This window comes from Bos grunniens, chromosome 23 (assembly GCF_055505025.1).
Source record: "Bos grunniens cultivar Pamir isolate PY7600 chromosome 23, Bosgru_T2T1.0, whole genome shotgun sequence".
Lineage (NCBI taxonomy): Eukaryota > Metazoa > Chordata > Mammalia > Artiodactyla > Bovidae > Bos > Bos grunniens.
Window position 1 is genome coordinate 49,437,933 of NC_141187.1, and position 24,305 is coordinate 49,462,237.

At 46.3% G+C, this 24,305-nt stretch overlaps 1 protein-coding gene and 1 non-coding gene across 4 annotated transcripts in view; both read right to left on the minus strand.

Moving 5' to 3' along the window:
- Positions 1-3,125: 3,125 nt before the first annotated feature.
- The window catches only part of DSP (desmoplakin), a 44,067-nt gene continuing 22,887 nt past the window's right edge, over positions 3,126-24,305 (minus strand). For 2 of the 3 annotated variants that reach the window (XM_086370901.1, XM_086370902.1), the window contains exons 9-24: positions 23,583-23,678; positions 23,138-23,263; positions 22,447-22,599; positions 21,137-21,291; positions 19,855-19,981; positions 18,882-19,083; positions 18,275-18,501; positions 17,428-17,594; positions 16,859-16,997; positions 15,701-15,894; positions 13,950-14,112; positions 12,743-12,826; positions 12,062-12,169; positions 11,370-11,468; positions 8,079-10,373; positions 3,126-7,105 (exon numbers count right to left, since the gene is read on the minus strand). In XM_086370901.1, the coding sequence (XP_086227027.1) occupies positions 3,845-7,105; positions 8,079-10,373; positions 11,370-11,468; positions 12,062-12,169; positions 12,743-12,826; positions 13,950-14,112; positions 15,701-15,894; positions 16,859-16,997; positions 17,428-17,594; positions 18,275-18,501; positions 18,882-19,083; positions 19,855-19,981; positions 21,137-21,291; positions 22,447-22,599; positions 23,138-23,263; positions 23,583-23,678 (7,596 nt within the window). In that variant the 3' untranslated portion in view covers positions 3,126-3,844. The remainder of the gene's footprint in view (positions 7,106-8,078; positions 10,374-11,369; positions 11,469-12,061; positions 12,170-12,742; positions 12,827-13,949; positions 14,113-15,700; positions 15,895-16,858; positions 16,998-17,427; positions 17,595-18,274; positions 18,502-18,881; positions 19,084-19,854; positions 19,982-21,136; positions 21,292-22,446; positions 22,600-23,137; positions 23,264-23,582; positions 23,679-24,305) is intronic. The other variant, XM_086370903.1, reaches the window with a different exon arrangement.
- On the minus strand, positions 12,585-12,686 carry LOC147347792 (U6 spliceosomal RNA). Its single transcript, XR_015153331.1, has one exon. It is a non-coding gene; the product is annotated as a U6 spliceosomal RNA (small nuclear RNA).

The following is a 24,305-nucleotide window of genomic DNA, read 5'->3' on the forward strand; positions in this document are numbered from 1 at the left end:
AAACACTGGGCTGGAAGAAACACAAGCTGGAATCAAGATGGCCGGGAGAAATCTCAATAACCTCAGATATGCAGATGACACCACCCTTATGGCAGAAAGTGAAGAGGAACTCAAAAGCCTCTTGATGAAAGTGAAAGTGGAGAGTGAAAAAGTTGGCTTAAAGCTCAACATTCAGAAAACAAAGATCATGGCATCCGGTCCCATCACTTCATGGGAAATAGATGGGGAAACAGTGGAAACAGCGTCAGACTTTATTTTTTTTGGCTCCAGAATCACTGCAGATGGTGACTGCAGCCATGAAATTAAAAGACGCTTACTCCTTGCAAGGAAAGTTATGACCAACCTAGATAGCATATTGAAAAGCAGAGACATTATTTTGCCAACAAAGGTCTGTCTAATCAAGGCTATGGTTTTTCCAATGGTCATGTATGGATGTGAGAGTTGGACTGTGAAGAAGGCTGAGCACTGAAGAATTGATGCCTTTGAAGTGTGGTGTTGGAGAAGACTCTTGAGAGTCCCTTGGACTGCAGGGAGATCCAACCAGTCCATTCTAAAGGAGATCAGCCCTGGGATTTCTTTGGAAGGAATGATGCTAAAGCTGAAACTCCAGTAATTTGGCCACCTCATGCGAAGAGTTGACTCATTGGAAAAGACTCTGATGCTGGGAGGGATTGGGGGCAGGAAGAGAAGGGGACGACAGAGGATGAGATGGCTGGATGGCATCACTGACTCAATGGACGTGAGTCTGAGTGAACTCCGGGAGTTGGTGATGGACAGGCAGGCCTGGCGGAGAGGGCAATGGCACCCCACTCCAGTACTCTTGCTTGGAAAATCCCATGGACGGAGGAGCCTGTTAGGCTGCAGTCCATGGGGTCACTAAGAGTCGGACACGACTGATCGACTTCATTTTCACTTTTCACTTTCATGCATTGGAGAAGGAAATGGCAACCCACTCCAGTGTTCTTGCCTGGAGAATCCCAGGGACGGGGGAGCCTGGTGGGCTGCCTTCTATGGGGTCGCACAGAGTTGGACACAACTGAAGTGACTTAGCATAGCATAGCATAGGGAGGCCTGGCGTGCTGCGATTCATGGGGTCACTGAGTTGGACACGACTGAGCGACTGAACTGAACTAAACTGAACTGAACGAAGTAATCCAAAGGATGATACTCTGAAGCCATGTGAACTTTCTATTTCCAACAGTCACACAATGCTTCCCTGAATCTGATTACGTCAGCAGTTATAAACGATGATTTTCTATCATGGCTCCTACATTTTTTAGCTGCCATTCTTACCACATCTTCATTTTTTGTTTGTTTCACTATGAAATTCAGGTTTTTTTAAATTATTAAGGATTTTAAAATTCATTATTACATACTCCATTACCATAATTCTAGTTTTTAAGCAGAAATGTATTTGCAGAAATTATAAACAATACAAAATATTGATATTTTTGAGAAAACTGAGTGGGGTAAATCAATAATTAAAAATTCTCCCATGGTTCCATGGACTTCTTTTGAAGAATCACTGATAATTGACATAGTCATAATGATGCTGTCAACACAAGTGAGCAATGCAGGAGGCATTTACTAAAGGATAAGGACGACTTGTCATATTGATTTGGGCCATTAATAATCAGTGTCCATTTATATCCTATGAGTATTCTGGACTTTTTTTTTAACCATCATAATTCTTGTTGATGCTCAAATGGTTCCAAGTTTGGCCAGGGGAAGCCACTATAACCACCTGTCTCTTTGATGTACCCTGTTAGCCCTCAAGTACTTCCTTGTTTTGATTAACCCAAGTTCACTTTATCAGCCCTTTTGGTTTCCCCAAATAGTTTTAATAACTCCTACAATCTAATCCTTCTTTATTTTTTTCTTTTCCCCAAGCCTGATGCTTTCCCCAAATCTTTGCTTTCCTTTGCACTTGTTTCCATGAGGCAAAGAAACAGTGGAGGATACTTTTGTGAACAACTATTTTCAAAGGTAAATAGCAGAGTTCTCACACACACACACACACACACACACACACTCACACACACACAAAGTTAATAATACGGAAATAGTCCCGTAGCTGCAAGTGGCTGTGTTGTAAGAAGCATTCTATACACACTCGGCCCACAGCATCCTTACTTTTTGTTTGCATTTACATACTTTGCCAAGCCTCCTGGAAAATGTGAGACTATTTTTGGATGTGAAGTGATGACTGTCATTGAAAATTTCCCTTTCCTGTGGATGTACAGTGTATGTGAACCAGATCAAACCTCGGCCCAGGTCAAGTATGTCCACTCTCCAGGGCCCAGCCCTCTCAGCTCAGAGCTTAATGCAACTCTGGCAGCAGCTTGGAGCGGGTGTACCGTTTCAATCCAAAGAACTCCTTTACACTGCTTCAGGTTGCTCTGTTCATCAGCATTTCCTAAAGAGGTCTCCTGACCCCTGTTCTAGGTTAGGCCTTTAGGATGGACTCAGTTGTGTCCCCTCCAAAATTCATAGGTTGAAGCTAAAACCTCCAACATGACTATTTGGAGACAAGGCGTTTACAGAGTAAATTAAGTTTAAATGAGGTCATAACTGTTGGGCCCCTAATGTGATAGAACTAGTTTTCTTTGATCTGAAGAATAGGCTTCAACAGAGAACCAAGAACTCTTCTGGAATCTGGTTCACAGATTCAAAATCAATTCTTTCCTCTTAGGGGACAAAAATGCAACCATGTAGTTTAAGGCTACCCAAAATGGAATCTTAGCCACTTCATGTTTTTAAAGGGTATGACCGTGAATTAGCCTATGTTATTCACTGCCCAGAATAAACTAGAAGTGTGTGCAGACCTCTGACCTGGCCTCTACACAGGCTTCTTTCTGATACTCTACCTAGTACAGAAATGTTGAAAAAACCACCTTCACAAGACCAACTTCTAACAAAAATTCAGAACTAAAACAGCTTTTTAATGGTCTTTCATATTGAATCTGGGTCTCCTGCATTGCAGGCAGATTCTTTACCACCTGAGCCACCAGGGGAGCCTAATAGGTATTTAGTAAACAGTTTTAGGCATATTTTACAATAAACAAAAAGCTTCTGCTAAATGCCCTTGTGTGTATGAACATATCATGAAATCAAAACGCAAAAACTTCAAACATTTAAAACTTTATTGCTGGAATAGCAAACTTCATAAAGACACCTTTTGAAAGTATGTAGACAATGACAAGCAAAATAAACAGGAAACTTTGATAGAAGAAAAGCAAAGATTGTTACTATCATGCACGTACAGTCAAACTAATACCAGACCAAACAGGTACACTGAAGAGTATATGGGGTCATGGGTCATGCAATCCAAGGAGACTTATTCCAAACATTTGAGTTTCAGAGGGGTTCTTTTTTTTGGGGGGTGGGGGTGGGGGTGGGTAGGGTAATTTCCTCCTAATACATAAAATAGAAATATTTAGATGAGAAGCAGACTGATGACTATAAGGTCAATTTTATTTTCTTCACCAAGCATAGAAATCTGGATTATTGGCCAGAAGAAGTTCAAGAAGCAGTGATCAAAAATCTAAACACAGAAGAGAGGAAACAAACTCTAGATTCAATCTGTGCTATCCTTATAACCAACTACCGCTACTTCATAGATACTAGATCCAGTGTATTACATTAGTTCAGATGAGCTAAGAAGATAGAAAGCCAGAACAGCCTCTGCTGTGTATTCCCACCCCCCTCCCCTTGGCTATGTTTTCTTAAGCCTAAAAAGTTCTATCACTCTCCCGCAAGCACGAGGTTTGCTTTTACTATTACTGAATACAGTGAAAATCCATATAAACGAGCGCCGAGGTCTAGCCACCTTTCCTGCTGACCACTAGTGCCCGATCGAGCTGCTGCTAAAGGAGTAGCAGTAAGAGTAGGAGGAGTTCCCTGTGGCATCGAAGCTTCCTCTCCGGGACCCACTGCGGGAGCCGGAGCGGGACCCAGAGCGGGAGCCAGAGCGGGATCCGGAGCGGGAGCCCGGGGCAGAGGACATGTTGTAGGGGCTAGGCAAGCCCTTGGAGGACACAGAGGCAGCCTCCAGCAGGCGCAGGCCGGTGACGTCTTCCACCATGGAGCGGTTGATGGCATCCTTGTAGGATATTTTCAGCTTGGTTTTGGGGCAGGTCAGGATCTTGCCGTAGGTGCTGGTGTCTTGCAGCCTCTGAGCTGCCCGGCCGTCGATGTACCCCTTCCTGATGGCTTCCTCTGTGCTTATCCTCCCTTGTACTTCGGGGTCCACCAGGCCCCCCGTGAGGTACTGGAACTCCAGGAAGCGCTGGCCGGCCTCATAGGGAAGCCACTTTTCCTTCACCGCCTCTGCCGCCGACATCTTCTTCTTGCCCTTCACTCCTTCAAAGCCAATGAAGGCTTTCTGAGCGGGCTTCAGCCTGGTGGCCATATCCTGGTCAATCAGGCCCTGGGAGACTGCATCCTGGAGAGACAGCTTCTGGCCCGTGGTCGGGTGGATGATGCCGCCCGTGCAGGCCTGAGCCTCCAAAAGCCGCTGCCCGCTGATGCTGTCAACGATGCCCCGCTCTATCCCTTCCGAAATGGAGATCTTCTCCAGGTTTTCCGTGTCAAAGATGGCTGCGATGGGGCTGGACTCTTCCAGCGGCTCAGATAGGGAGCTGCTCCTGATGGTTAAATTCCTGATGCTGGAGATGGTGGAGATCTTACTGACGGTCTCGTGTCGGGAGCTGCCAAAGACATCATCGCTGAGGCCACCCCCGGTGCTGCTGCCACCGCCCACGATGCCGCCCACGCCACCACCCACGCCGTTCTTCAAGGAGATCATATCTGCGAACTGAGTGAGGCTGAGGCTGCCGGACCGGTACTGCTCGAAGAACTTCCTGTCGATGAGGCCCTTGTCGATAGTGTCTTGGATGTCGTACTGACTGCCCGTCTTCCTGTCCACCAGGACCACCCGAGTGGAGCCGTCCGAGCCAGTGATGGTTATTTCCTCCCACTCGCACTCCTGCTCACACAGTTCTTTGAAGGTGTCGTAGTCTATGAGGCCCTTCTTGTAGGCCTCCTGCACGGACATCTCCTTGTTGGTTTCCGGGTCCACGATGACCACTCTGCGCTTCCTGAGGGTGTTCTTCTGGGACGTCTGCACCTGTTTCTTCTTCTCTTTCAGGGGAAGGAGACACAGGCCAGTTTCTTCGTCTTTGATGCACCTTTCTTTCAGCTGCAGATACGTAAGGTTTTCTTCAGTGTTCGGGTCAAAGAAGCCTTTGGTATCATCACTCGGATCTGAGAGAATCTCACTGAGCTCCTCATTGAAGTAGCCCCTCTTGTAGGCGATGTCGACAGGCAGGCGATGGCTCTCCTTCGGGTCGATGATCCCGCCGGTTGCAATCTGCGCTTCCAGCAGGCGGATGCCATGGCCCTTTTCAATGAGCTCTTTGTTCATGGCTTGGAACAAGGAGATGATGTTTCCTGTCTCAGGGTCGTTGTACCCGGTGACGGCTCGCTCCGCAGACAGGAGCTTCTCCTTGAACTCGATGCCCACCAGGCCCCGTTTGTAGGCCTCTTCCACCGGTAACCTCAAGTTGCTCACGGGATCCACGATGAAGCCAGTTGCTGCCTGTGCTTCCAGCAGCTCCAGGGCGGTGCCGGGGCGGACCAAGCCAATTTTCATGGCCTCGTAGATGCCAAGCTTCTGTTTCGTGGTCTCGTTGTAGATGCCCGCGATGCAGCTTGAACCCTGGAGGAAGTCCTTAATTCTCTCACCAACCTCGTCATAAGAAATCTGACCCGACTCCAGTTCATTGACAGTGGACGGTCTCAATATACCAGAGTCGACCAGCTCAGAGACGGTCACGGGCTGTCTGATTCCTTGGAAGGACATACTTCTTTTCTGTACTGACAGCAGGAGCAGCCCAGTGTGCGGTTCAATTCTGCACCTCTCCCTCAGCTGCATGTAACTGACCTTCTTTTTGGTGACTGGATCCACGAAGTTCTTCTGACTATCCCGGGGGTCGTTCAGGGAACGATACAGATCTCTGTCAATCAGCCCGCGGGCCAAGGCCACATCTTTCGGCAAAAAGACGCTGTTCACGGGGTCCACCACGCCCCCCGAAGCAATCTGGGCTTCCAGCAGACGCATTCCGGTCTCTCGATCAATCAGATTTTTCTTGATGGCCTCTGACACAGACACGGTCTTGCCGGAAAATGGGTCATCGAAGCCAGTGATGGCTTTCTCCGCCGTATATATCTGCTGGCGGTCATCGAAGTCGATGAGGTCCCGCGCGATGGCACTGTCCACCGTCAGCTTCTCGTTCCTGTGGGGGTCGATTATACCACCCGTGGCTGCCTGGGCTTCCAGGAGCATGACTGTGGATTCTGGGGTGATCAACTTCTTTCTCTTGGCCTCCACCAAGGAGTACTTTTCCTTCGGGGAAGCGGACGCCCCAGCGATGGCTCCCGCTCCCCGGAGGAAAGGTTGGATCTCAGAAGCAACTTCCTCCACGGACTTCTTCCCCTTCAGCAGCTTGTCCAGGGTCGCCTTGTCGATCAGCTGGCACTCGTACAGCTGCATGGCTGTCACCTTCTTCCTCAGCCCGTCGAACACCAGCTTGGAGGAGTCCACGGACCACTCGTACTCGGTCTGGGTCTCACGGTGGGACCCAAAGGGGCGCTGCTTGAGCCTGTCGATCTCCCTCTGCAGCCGGCAGCGCTCCGTCTCCAGCTGGGACTGCGTCTCCCGGCTGGAGTCCTCCAGCTTCCGCCGGCACCTCTCCTCGATCCGCTTGATCTCCGCCTGCAGCCTTTCAATCTCGCTCCGAAGGCTGTTCTTCTCTCTCTCGCTCTTCTCTCGCTCTGACTCGATCTTCCTGATGGCCTCCTCCTTGCGGGAGTACTGCGTCTTCCACTGGTTCAGGTCGTTCTGGATCTGCTGTTTCTCACACTCCAGGCGCTGCTTCAGCCTGCTTTCCGCTTCCAGAGTCGTCTTGGCGCGACTCAGCTCCTCCTCCAGCCTCTGCAGCCTGGCCTTGTCTTGTTCCAGGACTTTGATTTTCACCAGGAGGCTCTCCCTCTCCTGCACGACCTGAGTGCACTGATTCTTGGATTCCTGAATCCTATTAGATGCCTAAAATGCAAAAAGAAAGAAATGGAAAAAAAAAAATAATGGTGTCATCATATCATAGGACCTCTTTTCCTGTTATTTGTACAACATATAGTTACTTATTTGCCCTTTCCCTCTTTCCTTAGTTGTACTGTTATTTTATCTTACAAGTTCGTGGGAAAAAGAAAATCTGTACATATACATTGCCACTTTGATAAATGGCTTCTATACTTACTATACTTTTCCATAGGAGATACGAGCAGTTGTATACCTGGTTTACTCTTAATAGTAATTATGGTTTGAACAAATATGCAAATTTTTTTCCAGGTTATCACACCGGCTGTACCTACATGCCACCTGTTACAGCTATATTGACGTGTTTAATAAAGCTATACAAATCTATGGACTCATCCACACCCCCACCCCCAGCCCCACACAAATATTGTTTACAGAAGTCAAACATGTTAGAAGTTAAAGAAGTGTTAAAATTAGGGGTTAAAAGAAAAGCCAAACAAAAAGAAACATATTAGGGCTAGGATGAAAAAAGCATAGACTAATGCATGCAGAAAAAATCATGAAAAGCAAGCAAAAAAGAGTGATTTAAAAATTGTGCAGAAAGCATGCAATTTAACATGGCTGAAAAAGCCCTTTAACGTGGCTTTTATTTAGGAAGATTTTAACTACAAACGCAGGTCGCAGCTCACAAAGTAAGAGCCGCCGTCTTCTAGAAAACAGAGTGGAACATCAAGAGGAAGAGATATCAGGTCTTACACCTGGTGGAAGGTTCTAAAGGTGGAGCCAGCGTGGGTTACACAGAGAACACCGGTGAGAGAAGAGACGGGCCAACCGCACCACAATCACTCCACCGCGGGTCCGATGAGGACAGACAACAGCAAAGAGAAAACGTGAGAGGGCTGCAAGCCTCCAGCCCGGCGGAGAGGTCCGCGGAGGGGATTAGTGAAGCGGCAACAAGCGGCGATCAAATATTTGTGAATACCTCTAAGGCCTGCTTTTGGAATCTCTCAATTTCCTGTCTCAAGTTTTCCCTCTCTCTCTGTAAATCGTTAATCAGGCCCTGCAGCTCCAGCGTGCGGTTGTTGCTGATCTGCAGCTGGTTCCGGAGCTCCGCGATGGTGGCGTTCTTGTCGTGGTCGGCCTCGCTGCGGCCCCGCTGGAGGTCGTCGTACTCCAGCCGGAGCTGGCGGAGCTCCTCCTCCAGCATCAGGTGCTCCTTGGTGAGGCTCTCGGTCAGTGACTGCAGCCGCTCGATCTCGATCTTGCTCTCGTTCAGGCTGCGGCTCTTGTCCTCGATGGCCTTCTGGAAGTGTTCGTTGCGCGTCTGCGCCTGCCTGACGCTCTCCTGCTCCTGCAGCAGCTGACGCCGCAGGGCCTCAACCTCAGAGGCCAGCCTCCGCAGCTCGTCCTGGGTCCTCTGTTTCTCCCGCAGGTGGCCGTCCAGTGTGTCCCGCTGCTGCCGCAGCTCGTCCTCACTCCGCTTCTTCACGATGGACGCCTGCTCCAGCTGCTGGGTCAGGCTGGTGACCTTGATCGCCTGCTCCTTCAGGGTCCTCCGCATGCCCTCCAGCTCCTCCTCCAGCTTCTTCCTCTTAGAGGAGTCCTCGGAGGCTGCCCTCTTCAGCCTGGCCAACTCCTCCTCTGCCTTCTGTTTCTGCAGCTGCAGCTCCTTCAGGGAGGTCTGGAAGCGGGCGATGTCCTGGTCCCGGACAGTCCTCTCCTGGGACACCCGCTCATAGTCCAGCCTCAGGCGCAGCAGCTCCTGTTCTTGCACCTTCAGCTTGCTGATGGTCTCCGTGGCGCTGCTGTGAGCTTTCTGCAGCTCGCCCTGCGCCCTCTGCAGCCTGGCGTTTTCATCCTCCAGGCACTTCCTCTGGCTGGCTTCCGTCTCGATCAGCTGCTTCAACTTGTCGATCTCCTTGTTTTTGTCCTGGATCGTCTTGGCGGCATCGTCCAGAGACTGCTTGTACCTGGCGCTCTCTTCCGTCCGCATCTGCGTCACCTGCCTCAGCTCAACCTCCAGCTGCTGTTTCCGCTGCGACATCTCCAAGCCGGTGGCCTTCTGCTGCTGGACGTTCTCTTCGACCCTCCTGAGGGTCTCCGTGTTCTGGGCCAGAGTGTTCTTCAGCCTCTTGACTTCTTCCGAGAGGCTCCGGTTTTCCCTGGTGAGGGTGTCTATCTGGGCCCGGTAGCCGCTGGTGTCCTCTTCCTTTTGCAGGGTGAGCTGGTGGATGGTTGTCTTGGTGATGTTGATCTCCGTCTCGAACTGGTTCTTTAAGCTGATGATTTCCTCGTCATAATTGGCCCTGACCTTAGCCAGTTCATTTTCATATTCCCAGCGGCGCTTGGCCTCCTCCTGGAACTCAGTTTTGAGTCTTTCGATCTCCTTGTTTTTGTCCTGGATGGTCTTGGCCGCCTCCTCCAGGGACTGCTTGTGCCTGGCGTTGTCCTCGGAGCGCTGCTGGATGACCTGCTTCAGCTCTATCTCCAGGTACTGCTTCTTCTGCAGCACCTCGGAGCCACAGGCCTTCTGCTGCAGGGCGTCCTCCTCGGCCCGCCTCCGCTGCTCCGTGGTCTGCAGGATGCTGTCGTTGAGACGGACAATCTCCTCCTTCAGATCTCGGTTCTCCCTCGAGAGTCTATCGAGCTGGTTGCGGAGGTTCTTGGAATCATCCTCTTTCTGCATGGATATCTCTTTGATGGTAGTCTTGGTGATGTTAATCTCTGTTTCATACTTGTTCCTTAAATTACTCATCTCCTCATTATAGTGGTTTCTTACCTTTGCCAGCTCATTTTCATATTCTCTCTTCCGGGCACCCTCCTCTTGCAGCAGCACTCTCAACCTCTCTATCTCGAACTCCTTCTCCTTGATGGCCTTCTCAGACTCCATCTTCTGCCAGCCGAGGCTCTCCTTCTCGTTCTGCCGTGCTTTCTGCAGCTGGTCGTAGTCGCTCTTCTGCTGGTCAAACCTGTCCTCCACGGCCTTTCTCCTGCGCTTCTCATCCTCGATCTCGTACGTCAGCCGGGTGATCTTCTCGTTGAGTTCTTTGATCTGCCCGTAGCATTTGTCTAGGTTTTGCTTGGCCGACTTGCCGTCCAGCTCGGCCTGTCTCTTCAGCTCCTCCAGGCTCACGAGCTTAGCTTTGAACTGGGAGCACTCCGCCTGGTATTTCTGCAGGTTCTGATCCAGGAATTTGTTCTTATTGCAGTTCTCCGAGTTGGCGTCTCGGGCCAGCCTGAGCTCCTCCTCCAGAACTTCGATCTTGGTATTTTTCAGCTGTGGAAGGGAAATCAGAGAGGGTGTTGAAAGAAACATACCCCGACATCGTAAGAAAGAAGCAGTACTTCCTCCCCAGCAGACCCATGTGCTTTCTTCACTTCTTGGTACACAACTACACACGCACACACAAACAAGCACATAAAGCGTGATACAAGGCAAAAGCTAGGAGGCAAAACATCCCAGAAATCCCTACTCTCGTCATTCTTCCATCGGGCGCTTACGTGATCTTAGTAAGGGACCTATCCTCTGAGTTTCGGCTTCCTTCAGTATCTACAAATGAAGGAATTTCTTTCAAGACCAAAAGCTTATGATTTCCTAAATTACTGTCCTTAATTTCCAGGCATAAAGTAAGTTTCCATATAAACTCAGCACGAGCGTTAGAAATGAGAAGTAAATTCAACAATCACCTGACGTGAAAAATTCAAATCCAGCGAGTCCTGGGTGTTCTTCTTAATTTAACACAAAGAAATAAAGCTAATTCCTTGACCAAACGTTAAATGAAATTCCTGGGGGTCTTGGCAAAGTACAATAGCTATAATTTTGAAAATATGACCTCAGTCCACTTCTTGCAGTGAACTGGAGAACAGGACTGATACCTGATTTATGAATGAACTGTATTATACTATTTAGAGGAAATACAGTTTCACCAAGGAATATCCATGTTAAGATGAGGCAGTGGAAAAAAAAAAATGGGCATGTACACACTGCTATTTTTAAAATGGATAACCAACAAGGACCTGCTGTACAGCACATGGAACTCTGCTCCGTGTTAGGCGGCATCCGGGAAGGGAGGAGGCCTTGGGGGAGAAAAGGTACATGTATACGTACGGCTGAGTCCCTTCACCGCTCATGTGAAACTATCACAACACTGTTTGCTAATCGGCTGTACCCCAATGCAAAAGAAAAAGTTAAAAAAACCCAACAAGGCAGTAGTAATTAAGTTCCATTCTATTTTCTTTTCAATCGTCCATGGAAATAAAGTGAGTAGATTACCTTCAGATCTTCCAAACTCTTCAGCATCTCACTTAAGAATCTGTAATAGTCTCCAGACCTTGTAAGAAGCTCTATGTACCGAGCATGCATATCTGCAGCCTTGGAGGAAAGATACGCAAGGACCGGTCAATGACATTGCTTTCAAAAGAAGTCCTATGCAAGCTGACCAATTCTGTTTCTAAAACAATCCAATAGTGAAATTATAACTTAGAGAGTGAATTTCCTTTTTTCATCTGTGCTAATTCCAAAATCCAATAAAACAATAAAGTGCAATAAAACGAAGGGCCTAAAACCATGCATTTTATCCTCATCCCTCTAGGGTATGCCCCCTAAACCCTCTGATATGGGGGATGCTCTCTGATATCTTTGAGAAGAAGTTGTCTTTAGAAATTGACTAGATATTTTCCACTTTTTAAATGTCTCTCTCAATAAACCCAGAGTTTAAGCCCAGTTTCTGCAGAGAGTCTAATGTATAAATAGACCCAGACTTCTCACTGATCATTTCCTAAAATGCATCTTATACTGATGATTTACACTAGAGAGAGGATAACCTATTAAACCGTTTTGAATGGAAACCTTCCCTATAGCAAGAGATGAATTCAGGGAGAGTGGGGAAGACAGGAAGGGGACAGGGAAGAAAGAAGACGCAGACAGAGGGGCAGGCTCTCAGAGAGAGGTAATAACTTATCTACCTCTTGCAGAATCACCCCAGAAGGAGACTGAATCACAGTTCTCTTGATAGGGATACTCAGCAGAGTTTCCAGTCCTGAGGTGTATGATGCCAGCTGCAGTTCATAATCCTGCAGAATAACGACGTTTCAGAAAAACATACGTAACTGACTTAAAAGGAGTCACTGGCAGCTACAATTCCAGTTTTAAATCACCACGCTGTACTTCCGATGTCCAAGCCCAAAGGCCATAACGTGCTGCTAGTGTCCAAGCATCCTACGATAGTATTAAACCAGTGGCACATCTTTATAAGCTAAACGGAGATCTCTGCACACACCACCAGTCTAAAGATGAAGACCAGCCCACTGCCGCAGATACTGCCAGTGTATAATGACTTCAGGCTAATGGATCATAAGTGTTTATGGTTTGTTCAGGAGAGAATACACAAAAGCCATAATTGCTGTCCTCAAGAAGTTTATCATCTTTAAAGAAAGATGATGTCTTACATCAGGAAATAATGTAGTCAATAATGTTCTTTTTTAATAAAAAAACACAGAACACTTCATGAATTTGCATGTCATCCTTGCACAGGGCTGGGCTGATCGTCTTTGTATGATTCCCGTTTTAATATACATGCTGCCAAAGCAAACACCGTTCATAATATTCTTGATGAAACACAAACAGGCTTTCTGAAACCAACATACCTTAATTGAATTTGCACAAAGTTCAGCAATTTTTTGTACTTCTTCTGATTTGTCTCGTTTGCCACTTATCTCACTGTGCAAGTTCTATACAGAAAAGAAAATATTTACAAATGTTAAAGTGTACACATATTTTAAAATAAATGTTTTTTTCATTCTTTAACCACTGTTATTTGTCTCCCCCCTCCCCCTGCCAGTTTAAGACCTGTTCTGACCCCATAGTCTCACAGTTAAACCTCAGGAGATGAGTATGTTTTCTATTCAGAAAATAGAAGGAAGATCTTCAACTTCTTATGATCTAAGAGGTTACTATCTAGTCAGCACTCTTTTCTGGTCCTGTTAACTCAATTTGTAAAGATACTTTACTATAACATAACATTATTTCTACGTTCATCATTGCATTTCTTTGTAAATATCTCAACTGCTTTTCCTCTGGGCTTTATTTAAGCATTCCCCAAATGGACTAGTGGTGTTAAAGATTTATCATTTCATGAAAAGATACACACACCCCTACGTTCATAAGGGCACTATTTATAATAGCGAGGAAACGGAAACAGCCTAACATCCATCAGCAGACGAATGGATAAGGAAGATAAGGTACATATACACAAGGGAGTAGCTTGGCAGTAAAATAAACAAATGAAATAATGCCATTTGCAGCAACATGGACGGACCCAGAGATTTTCATACCAAGTGAAGTGCGTCAGGAAGAAAAGAGACGAACACCATATACTGTCACTTACATGCGCTACCAAGTGAAGTGCGTCAGGAAGAAAAGAGACAAACACCATATACTGTCACTTACATACGCAATCTCAAATATGACACAGATGAACTTATCTCTGAAATAAAACAGACTCATAGACAGTGCTGAGTGTGTGTGCTGGTGGGAGACAGAGGCTGGGAATCTGGGATTAGCAGATGCAGACTTCTATACATAGAATGGAAAAACAACATGCCCTACTGTATAGCATAGGAAACTATATTCAATATCTCATAGTAAACCATAATGGGAAAGACTGTATATTTATGTATAACTGAATCACTTTGCTGTACAGCCGAAACTAATACAATAGTGTAAACCAACTATACTTCAATAAAATACATTTTTTAAAAACTTATCACTTTAAACCTCAACACTGCTATGAAAACCAGAGGAAGATACAGCTTATACCCAGTGAAATCTATGCAGTGACAAATCTGCTTATACCTTCTGCTCATTCAAAAATCTCATGACCGTGTTGGAATCTCCAAACTTCATGGATTCTAAGCTATCCTGGCGGCGTTTGGCATCATAGAGCCATTTGCAGAAAGTCTGATAGTTATCACGGTAATTCCTCAGTTGCTTGATTTGTTTCTCCAGATCCCATAATCTGGTGAAAATAAGAGATAATAAAATTATCAGAGCGTTGCTGCTGCTGCTGCTAAGTTGTTTCAGTCGTGTCCGACCCTGTGCGACCCCACAGATAGCGATGCTGCTGCTCTGCAGAAGTATTTAACACAGAGTTACCAGAGGACCCAGAATGCCACTGGGCACACACTCAAGAAAACATACATCCACACAAAAGCTAACATGTGAATGTGTGCAGCAGCACTACATGATAGCCAGAAACTGGGAACAACCCAAATATACATCCAATGATGAAAGAATAAACAAAATGTGCTTTAGCCATACGATGGAATATTATACAGTCAGGAAAAAGAGGTGAGGTACTGACATGAGCTACCCAATGGGTGAACCTGGGAAATGTTATGCTAAATGAAAAAAAAAACCAACAGTCACAAAGGACCACACATCATATCTTTCCATTTATACGAAACACCCAGAACAGGCAAAGCTATAGAGACGCAAGTTCAGTGGTGGTTGTTTGGGGCTGGAGGGCTGGGAGGAAACGGGGCAAAGTGCCAGTGGGTACAAGGTGCTTTGTTTCTGGCCATGCCACGCAGATGCGGGACCTTAGTTCCTCGTGAATGTGAGTGAAGAGTGAGTGAAAGTTGCTCAGTCGTGTCTGACTCTCTGTGACCCCATGGACTACAGAATCCATGGAATTCTCCAGGTCAGAATACTGGAGTGGCTAGCCTTTTCCTTTTCCAGGAGATCTTCCCAACCCAGGGATTGAACCCACGTCTCCCACATTGCAGGCAGATTCTTTACCAGCTGAGCCACAAGGGAAGCCCTTAGTTCCCTGACCAGGGATCAAACCTGTGCCCTCTTCAGTGGAAGTGCAGAGTCTTAACCGCTACACAACCAGGGAAGTCGTCAAGGTTTCTTTTTTAGGGTGATGAAAATGTTCCAAACTCGGAATGTGGTAATGGTTACACATTCTGAACTTACTAAAAACAACTGAATTGTATACTTTCAGTTGTGAATTGAAAGTGAATTGCATGGCGTGTGAATTATATATCAGTAGAGATGTTTCTAGCAGCTGTCTTCAGGAGCTGTTTTCAAATCCTCATTTGCAGTAAGGCATTTCTTTCGTATTAAATATAAGATTTAATTTTCACTAAATTTTGGAGAATGCTCCCTCAGAGTCACTACTCCTTCTAACAAACGGTCATAACAGGAGTTTAGGGGGCACAGCAGAGCGTGATCAACGGCTTCCCTTATTTCCCTGTGAGCCTGGAGGGTACCCGACATAAGTGAGTTCAAGCCTGGCTACTGGGCTGAGGTCTCTTCCACTCCCAGCAAAGCTGCCAGTGTGCGAAGAAAGCACCTAGGAAGCCGAACTGACACACGAACAAGACCACTGTTTTAGATTCTGGCCAAGCCACAGGGCATACAGGATTTCAGTTCCCCAACCAGGGATCGAACCTACACCCCCTGTGCTGGAAGCACAGAGTCTTAAACTCTGGACCACCAGGGCAGTCTCCAGAACCACTGTTTTCTTTAGTGATGACTTCAAGTGCCGTTATATTGGGAACAACCAAACGGGCAGAAAGTGTGGGAGGAGTCTGGCACACCTGTAGTCTATCTGCTTATCGATTCTCTGCCAGCGATCTGTCAGCTGGGTGACCTTTTCGCTGAACTTGCCCAGGTCCAGGTCATAGAGTGGATACTGCTGTGAAGTCTGGGAGTGGATCTGCTGGGCCTTCTGCAGTTCAGTCTTCATGGTGGCCAACAAGGACTTCTTCAAGTTCAAGTCATTTTTAATTTTCTGTCACAGCAAAAAAAAAAAAAAAAAGTACTAATTAACCTCATTCCAACTTGATGCTACACTGCAAGGAAAATATCTTTAAAGACTGCATTTCCTAATATTTGTGCTAATGACCTAGTTCTTGTGCTAACTCAAGAAAAAAAAAAAGAATTTGAAAAAAAATTGATGTGTAAATCAGTTTAAGGAATGCTATATATCACACTCCACTCCATTCCTGGAAAATTATAAAATTTGTTAATATATTTGGGCTTCCCAGGTGGCACAGCGTTAAAGAATCTGCCAGCCAATGCAGGAGATGCAAGAGATACACGTTTGATCCTGGGTTGGGAAGATCCCCTGAAGAAGGAAATGGCAACCCACTCCAATATCCTTGCCTGGGAAATCCCGTGGACAGAGGAGCCTGGTGGGCTACAATCCACGGGATCACAGAGTCGGACACTGTGATTAATATATTTAATATCATATCTCAGGCTCTGAAAAGTGCTACTGTACTAGGCTCAGCTGCTAAGTCATGCTCCACTCTTTATGACCCCAGGGACTGTAGCTCGCCAGGATCCTCTGTCCATGAAACTTCCCAGCAAGAATTCTGGAGTGGGTTGCCATTTCCTTCTCCAGGGATCTTCTCGACCCAGGGATCAAACCTGAGTCTCCTGTGGCTCTTGCACTGCGGGCAGATTCTTTACCGCTGAGGCATTGGGGAAGCCCATCCCAGTACTACAGTACCAGCTTAATTAGACTTAACTAGGCTAATCTCACTACAAATGACCTTCTCAGGTAGGTCCTGCCAACGTGCTCTGGACAACAGCGTTCTGGGGATAACAGCTGATGTCAACCACGTGTGGCCAACAAAATCCAGTAATCCTCAAAAGTCATGAAGACATAGCGAAGCTTTATCACTGGGGACTGAGTATTCCTGCATTTTTTCCAAAATAAACTGGGCCGCTGTTAAAACTCCTCTTATTACCTTGAGTCCACAGCGGTAAGCCTCCACTTTATCCAGATCCAGGCACACGGTCTCCTCTTCCGTAAGTCTGGCCTCATAAACCTTCAACATGTCTTCTGTCTGGAGAATGGCCTGCAGGAGGGCTCTCACAGCACACAAGCTGTCAGGAGCCAAAGAGGCAGATAAAATTGCCGATGACACAATTAGACTTTGGCTCTTGCCACTCTTCATAAAAGGGAACGATGTTAAAGCAGAGAAAAATTGATTTTGCTTATTTTAGAAGCAGCGCAGCGATGCATTGTTTCCCCCCCACTTTCATGATTCAGAACACCACTCTGCATTAATGGGAGAATTCTAAGCTCTGGCCTGAAGAGGCTGCCTTGGTTAGAAGAGACACCGGAGTTCAGAACAGTGGGACTGGCGCCCTAGGCTGGAGGATCCTCTCCCAGAAGCACAGAAAATGTGAGTCCCTCATGAAAAGACAAACCACAGGCAACGGCTCCAGCAACCAGCACATAAAGCAAATGCAGTCTCACAAAATGAAGCTTGAGAAAAGCCGAGTATCTGAGGTCAGTGTCAGTCGTCTTTACCTATTTAAGTAGCCGTCCGTCACGCCGTTGATATTTTCCAGTTTCTGAAACAATCCAAATACCTCATTCTGCAAATAGCAATATTTTTCTGAACCTCTGAAGTTGGCTAGCATGTCCTTCAGCTGGTTGAGAACTTGAGCAATGGCTTGAGCATCATTCTGTACGCTCTGTCCAGAAAGAAGGAAAGTGCCTTTGATTTAGCTGTATGCCTATCACCATCATTCTTGCCCTCAAAAAGCCCACAAAATGTGAATGATTCAAGAGAGAGTTGACCCTTCCTGTCCTTCATCAGGGAGGCCTTACCAGCCTCTGTTGGGTCAATCAACCCTCTTCCTTAGAAAGTACACCTCAGACATTCCAATGCTGTGCCCAGGCCTGGCTGAGCAGAAGGAACGACTGAGGCTGACGCCGAAGCACCTGGGCTGCAGTCCCAGCTCCACGGCTCTTACACCCACTCCCCCAACCAAATCTCTCCACGTCCATTTCCTGTTTGCAAAGAATATCATTCTACCTGTCTAACCCACATCATACGCTGTCTCGGGCAGAAGCCAAATTCATGCTTGTGAAAACTTAGGAAATCTACAAAGTACTATATTGCAGAAAAGGAAGAACACGCAGCCTGATTCAGCAACGCATCATCTAACAGCAAAGACAGTTTAATCCCCAACCTGGCATTGTTCAACAAATGTGGAAGCATGGGAAAGGAAAAAGGAAGTCGGGCCAGAAGCCTTTTATTGAAAACGAAGGTTTTCAAGCCTAAAAATGTTTAAACCAGGAGGTTTTTTCCATTAGTTCTCAGTTAAATATAAATATACCTGGAATCAAGCAAAATAATAACGAGGCCTACCTTGAGCTCGTTTATTTTCACTGTGATGTGGTGGGAAGACCCCTGATCTGCCAGAAGGATGTTCTTCAGGGCCATCCTGCTCTCACAGAGCTCCATCTGCCGGCGTATCTTCTGGAGCTCTATCAACATCCATGCTTCTTGCTTGTCATTTTCTCTGTTGGTTTCAATTACTTTATTGTGGTTGACGTCTTGGCAGGTCCCAAGGTGAGTGATTTCAGTCGTGGTTACTGTAAAAATGTTAGGACCACAAAAATCAGAGAATTCCTGGCAAGAAGGGTGCGAGGCCTCAAGAAAACAGCTAGGCTGCATGAGAGTGTTGCTACTGCCTTGGATTGGGCTCTGAAAACTTAGCATCTTTTTCTTTCTTTTTGAACTTTTTATTGTGTATTGGGGTACAGTCGATTAACAATGTTGTGGTAATTAATAGCTTCAGGTGAACAGCAAAGGAACTTAGCCATACATATACATGTATCCATTCTCCTCCAACCTAAATGACTTTTGAAATGTGATCTTTCAAAGAAGTGATTCCAAAACTAAGGCAAACTATGTCCTTTCTTTCGAAAACTGCACGTATGGTGGCTTCAAAGAGAGAGGGCTCCAAACCAACCTGTCTGGTGCTGGGGGTGGCCGGGCAGCTGTATGACCAGGGTCTGGTAGTGCTTCTGGGCATCTGTGAACTGGGTCTGCATCTTCCGCTTGTCGTCGTCTCCGAACATCTCCGAGCCCTGGCTGTTCCTGATGAACTCTTGGTAATGTAGCTCGAGGTCAGAGATGGTCTTCATGTAGTCTTCCTGCCGCATGGTTTTCAGCTGGAAATAAACCCAGCAGAGGTGTTTCTGGAGGCCCCACACAGTGGCCAAGGGGAGTCTGCTGGGAAACGCAGCATGCTGGGGGCGGTGGGGGGTGGAGGGTAGTGGCCTGAGGCCTCGCCCCTCAAGGACCCATTAAGACAGAAGAGGTCTTTGAGGATTTAGACCTTGCTCCTGAGAACCACAGCAGTGAGTTGTCAATTTTTTTCTTCCTATGAGATTTTCTTCTTCAAAGGAAACAGGACTCAGAAACCCCAAGAGTCAAGTGGATCACAGCAAAGCTGCTCTAAGAAGAGTGAAGGGGAGCCCCCAGACTTACCCTCCCTGCCGTCCACCCTGTCCTCTTGGAGGACCTCTCCCCCTGAGGTTCTTGGACCACAATCTGAAAACTACCGGTCTAGGGTAGCTAGTGCTTTGGATTCCAAGAATCCTACCCTACCATTTACTTCTGTGCTATCCAGTCAATAATTATGACGTCATTATCCATTATGTCTATTAAGGAGAAGGGGACCCAGAGGATCACAGGACCACATGCCTTTGCCACAGGGACGTCTGGCTTGTTGGGTAACTTTAATTAGTCCTCTGGTAAGCAGCCCAGTGCCATTCCTCCCATCTGTGTTGGATGAACTAGAACCTCTAAGGAAGGCTCAGCCGACTCTTTTGCTGACCCCAAAAGCATCAGCTGCACAGCTAGGTTCGTCTGGTAGAAACTGCAGTGCGGGGAGTGGCTGGGCAGCCCCTCTGGGCAGTGAGTGGGTCCTGAGGACCTACCTTGGCGATGGTCATGGCCTTGATCTTCTCGATATCGATCATGCAGTAGTGCCAGGACACCAGGCTCTTCATGTTGATGTAGAGCTGGTTCCACAGGGCCAGGATGGCTTCGTAGTACTGCTCGATCCTAGGAGGCACAAGGGAAAACATGCGGGCCTGGTTCTCCAAGTTCATCCCGAAGGGGAGACCTGGCCCCATGGCACAGAGAGCTCAAAGGAGAAGTAAGAGAGCAACGGGCACGTGGATATCTGCAAAACATCAGCATTTCAGTAAGGACTTCCCCGGCGGCCCAGCGGCGAAGGATCCGCCCGCAATGCAGCAGACTCAGGCTTGATCCCTGGGTCGGGAAGCTCCCTTGGAAAAGGAAATGACAACCCACTCCAGTATTCTTGCCTGGGAAATCCCATGGACAGAGGAGCCTGGTGGGCTACAGTTCACGGGCTTGCAAAAGAGGTGGACACAACTTAGCAAGTAAACAACAACATTTCAATGGATTTGGACCAATACCCGAAAGCATACTCTCAGTGACCAACAGGGGTTTAATACTCTGGAATCATTTTGGTTGAAACACGCAGTACAGTTTGGGGTGGTTGGGTTATTTGTCAGCAGCTTTTTAATTGATAGAGGTCTGACTCCATGCATGCTGGCAGGAAGAAATGGGTCTCGGGTCATAGAACTCTGATGGCTTCTGGCATTTGGAAATATTCCCTGGGCGATGCTCACCCCACCATGAATGGGCTGAAGACTTCCTTTATAAAACATTTGGAAGAATCTGCCCTGGACAACCTGTCAAGCGAATGTTCCAGCTACTTACTGATGGCCCAAACGTTTCTGTGAAATGTTTAGCCACATATTCTATTTGTGGCTACATGTCAGACTGTGTGTGTGTGCACTCAGTTGCTCAGTCCTGTTCAACTTTTTGTGATGCCATGGACCGTCCATGAGATTCTCCAGGCAAGGATACTGGAGTGGGTTGCCTTTCCCTTCTCCAATATGTCAGACCATCGATGGCTTAAAGGAGGAAGGATTTTGAAATCATGCCTTTCAAGTGCATGGTCAAGATGAGTTCCTCTACTGTCAAACATTCTTTTTCATCTTCCAATGATAAGTACAGTATCTTCACCATAAAATCTCAAGACAAGGCAAAGGGACCTTCACCAGATCTCACTTTGGGGGGGTGACAGCAGTGTGGAGCGGTGTGTCTGACTGTTTGTACCGGGGTCAGCCGCACTTTTCCCCACCCGTGTCCACATTACAGCCAGCAAGAACCTGAACTACGTACTTGCTCGAGAGGTCCACGGCCAGAGGGTTGGGCGGAGGGATGATGAGGCCCACAGAGGGCACGAGCATGTCCACGCCCCCCGGGCCGGTCACGTACCACTTGCTCCGCTCATTGTTGTCTTTCAGGATACATTCGTCCCCTTTGTGGACAATTTTCTGCAAGGCAAGCAGCACCGTGTTTTGGCTTGATCCACAGGCCCACATTTGTATCTTTTTGCTCAAAAAACAGAAGCAGCCACAAGGACAACATGCAAAGTGTTGCAGCTTTGAAACACTTAAGTGCTCCTCCATTCAAGCTGACCTTGACACAACCCAACAGGACTGATGCTTTAAATACAACAGGTGAGTCTACAAGGTGTATCTGAAGGGAATTAGGAGGAGTGACTTTCCAGGAGACAGCCAGGGGAGTCCCCCAGTGAAGTGATAAATCCTTTTATAGAGCAAAAATTCACCCCCTGACTTTTCCACACTTTTGAGTTTTTGTTTCATATAGTAGATTTCAGTGTGTGGACATCACATCTCATTCACTTGTTAAAATTTTTAAATAAAAACAAAAAATTTCTGGTATCAGGTCCCCAGAAAAACAACTTTCTAAATTAACTCCAACATCTAATTGCTTCTTTTCTAAATCAACTAGATAGCTTCTTAAAATGGGTAAATTAAAAAAAAAAAAAATGGGTAAATTAAGACATCTATCTTAACTATTAACGTAACAAGTTTGACAAGTAGGTATTTCAATCTCCATTTCAATTTCTTCCTTCTCTCCAGCCAAGTTCTAAAACCATTTCTGCATGGTAGAATAAACTCCATTGTTTTATGTTCATCTCATCAACTAGTCAATTTTCATTTATTAAATCCTCCATAATTTTTATAAGAAAATAGAGTTGAGGGAATTTCATTAAAACTTGCTAAAATGGAGCCATCTTTCCATATAAATGTTTGTATTGACCACAGAGCCTACGGAACTGATGTGTTCATTTAATACATAAAATCCGCAGTGACATTCCCTTTACATGCAGCATAGTGGCCATGTATCTTGTTTGCTTTTAATCTCAGAAGAAAAGAAGTCTTAAGCCTTAAAACAGAATTAGAGTAGTTTAAAAATACTTGTTGTCCTACTTATTGATGATTATCACATGATTCAGAACAAAATCACTCCATTCTTTCAACAGCTTCCCCTTGGTATACAAAAGAAAGACACTTACTAGGGTGCTCCCTGAAACCTAAATTCAATTCTGCTCTCTCGATGGACAGAAATCCACCCATAGAGAAAGGGAACACTTTGGCAGCATTCTGAGTAACAGCACACACCTGGTCCTGCTTGTAGTCGCAGAGAGCCCTGAGAATAATGGGTTTATTGCTTCTGTAGTCCGGGTTACGCGGTTTCAGCTGCACAATCTTCTTGGACTTGTTTACCAAGCTCTGCACCTGGCGCTTGTATTCAAGGATTTTCTCCCGTTCTTTCTGCAATTGCAAATAAAATCATCCTTGAACATACATACTCTCTGAAAATTAGGTGAGATCTTGAAATGGCATTCCTGTAGCTATCATGACAATACAAATTAGTAGTTTGTATTTGCATTAGCTGTAAAAAGCCACCCATTCATTTGTGTGCAGGGACCATAGGTACCTTTCATAAGAAGCCACTACAGAGGCAACACAGCCATGAATTAGGGGCGGGGAAGCATATCACTGTGTGAGAGGACTATGCTGATAACATGTGACGTACGCTTTTCCAAAGGGATCTTCATGTTAGGTCATCAGCGTTCTCTCCCGTTTTGTTTAGAGCAATGGTAACTACTGAAGCAGAAGTAATCTGCAACAGTAGCTAAGCATGAAGAGAAATGTATTTGAGAAAAGCCACTGAAAGTGAAGATAAGGTTTGCTTGAGCTTTGAGCACTCACTGCTCTGCAGAGCAACACAAATCCAAACAGCAGTCTGAATCCATGGTTGGGTGCGTTTGTTTTATTCCCAGGAAAGGGCTTGCGTCTGAGACGCTACCTCCAGCTCCTTGATCTGCTCCAGCAGGCGCTGCAGGGGCGTGTTCTTGTCACAAGGGTACTTCTTCCTGATGGAGTCTTGGAGACCCTTCAGGTAGGCTTCCGTCGACTGAGCCTCTTCAAAAAACTGTGAAGAACGGGGGTGACTCCATGTCAGTTAAAAGCAACTGAACACGCAGCATCACCTAGTACTTCAACTTGCAGGAGTATCTTCCCTACGAGTCTATCTGACAGGTGGTTAAAGGAAAAGATTAGAGCAGAAACTTACAGGACAGCGCAAGACTATCTGAAAGACTGGTGACTCGTCTACGCTCCTCTATGCTAAACCCCAACAAATAGTATTTACGAAATATTGTAAATACTGTTTTCAGTGCTTTTTCAAACACATTCAAAAGAGAAGGCATCAAGACCCAAAAGACAGTTAAATGGTTGCTGAGGATAAAAACCTGAAAGTAGGCAGCATTTTCTTTGAGATGAACATCAATGCATTTGGTGATCTGAAGAATCCAGCTCCACTGGGTCTGCAGGGTGTCCATATAGGCCTGAAACAAGAGAACAGCAGCCGTCTCTCCACCACCCAGCCGTGGAGAGGCATCCGTCAATCCACAGATGGGTGAGCCTCAGTGAGAAGTCTGAAGCAGTTCTTTAAATCTAATTCCAAATCAAGTAAAGTTTTTTTCTAAAAACTGAAACTAGAATTTCCCAACAGGAACCTTTTGGTATGGTAGAAATTAAATTTTAAGACCAATTTAGTGGTTAGGACTCAGCACTTTCACTGCTGTGGCCCCAGGTTCAATCCCTGGTCAGGGAACTAAGATCCTGTAGGCTCTGCAGTTAAAAAAAAGACCTAGTTTTAACAAATGGGTATCCTTACAAGTATTAGTTAAAATATCCATCCAAATGACATAGCTCCTGACCAATTATAACAGACCAGTCAGAACAAGGATAAAGCAGGGGCATCAAGTCCTATTCCTGTTTAGCTGTTAGATCACAGGGAGGTTCAAGGAGAAACGGAGCAGGACCCTATGGTCCATGCCCCCACCCCCTCGCCCATGTCCTCAAACTGCCTTTTGTCTGTGGAAAAACTTTACCCAAACAATGAGCTTAATCAGAGAAGTGAGAAAATGCAGAAACAAAGGAATATGGTCCAACATGACTAAATATTAATA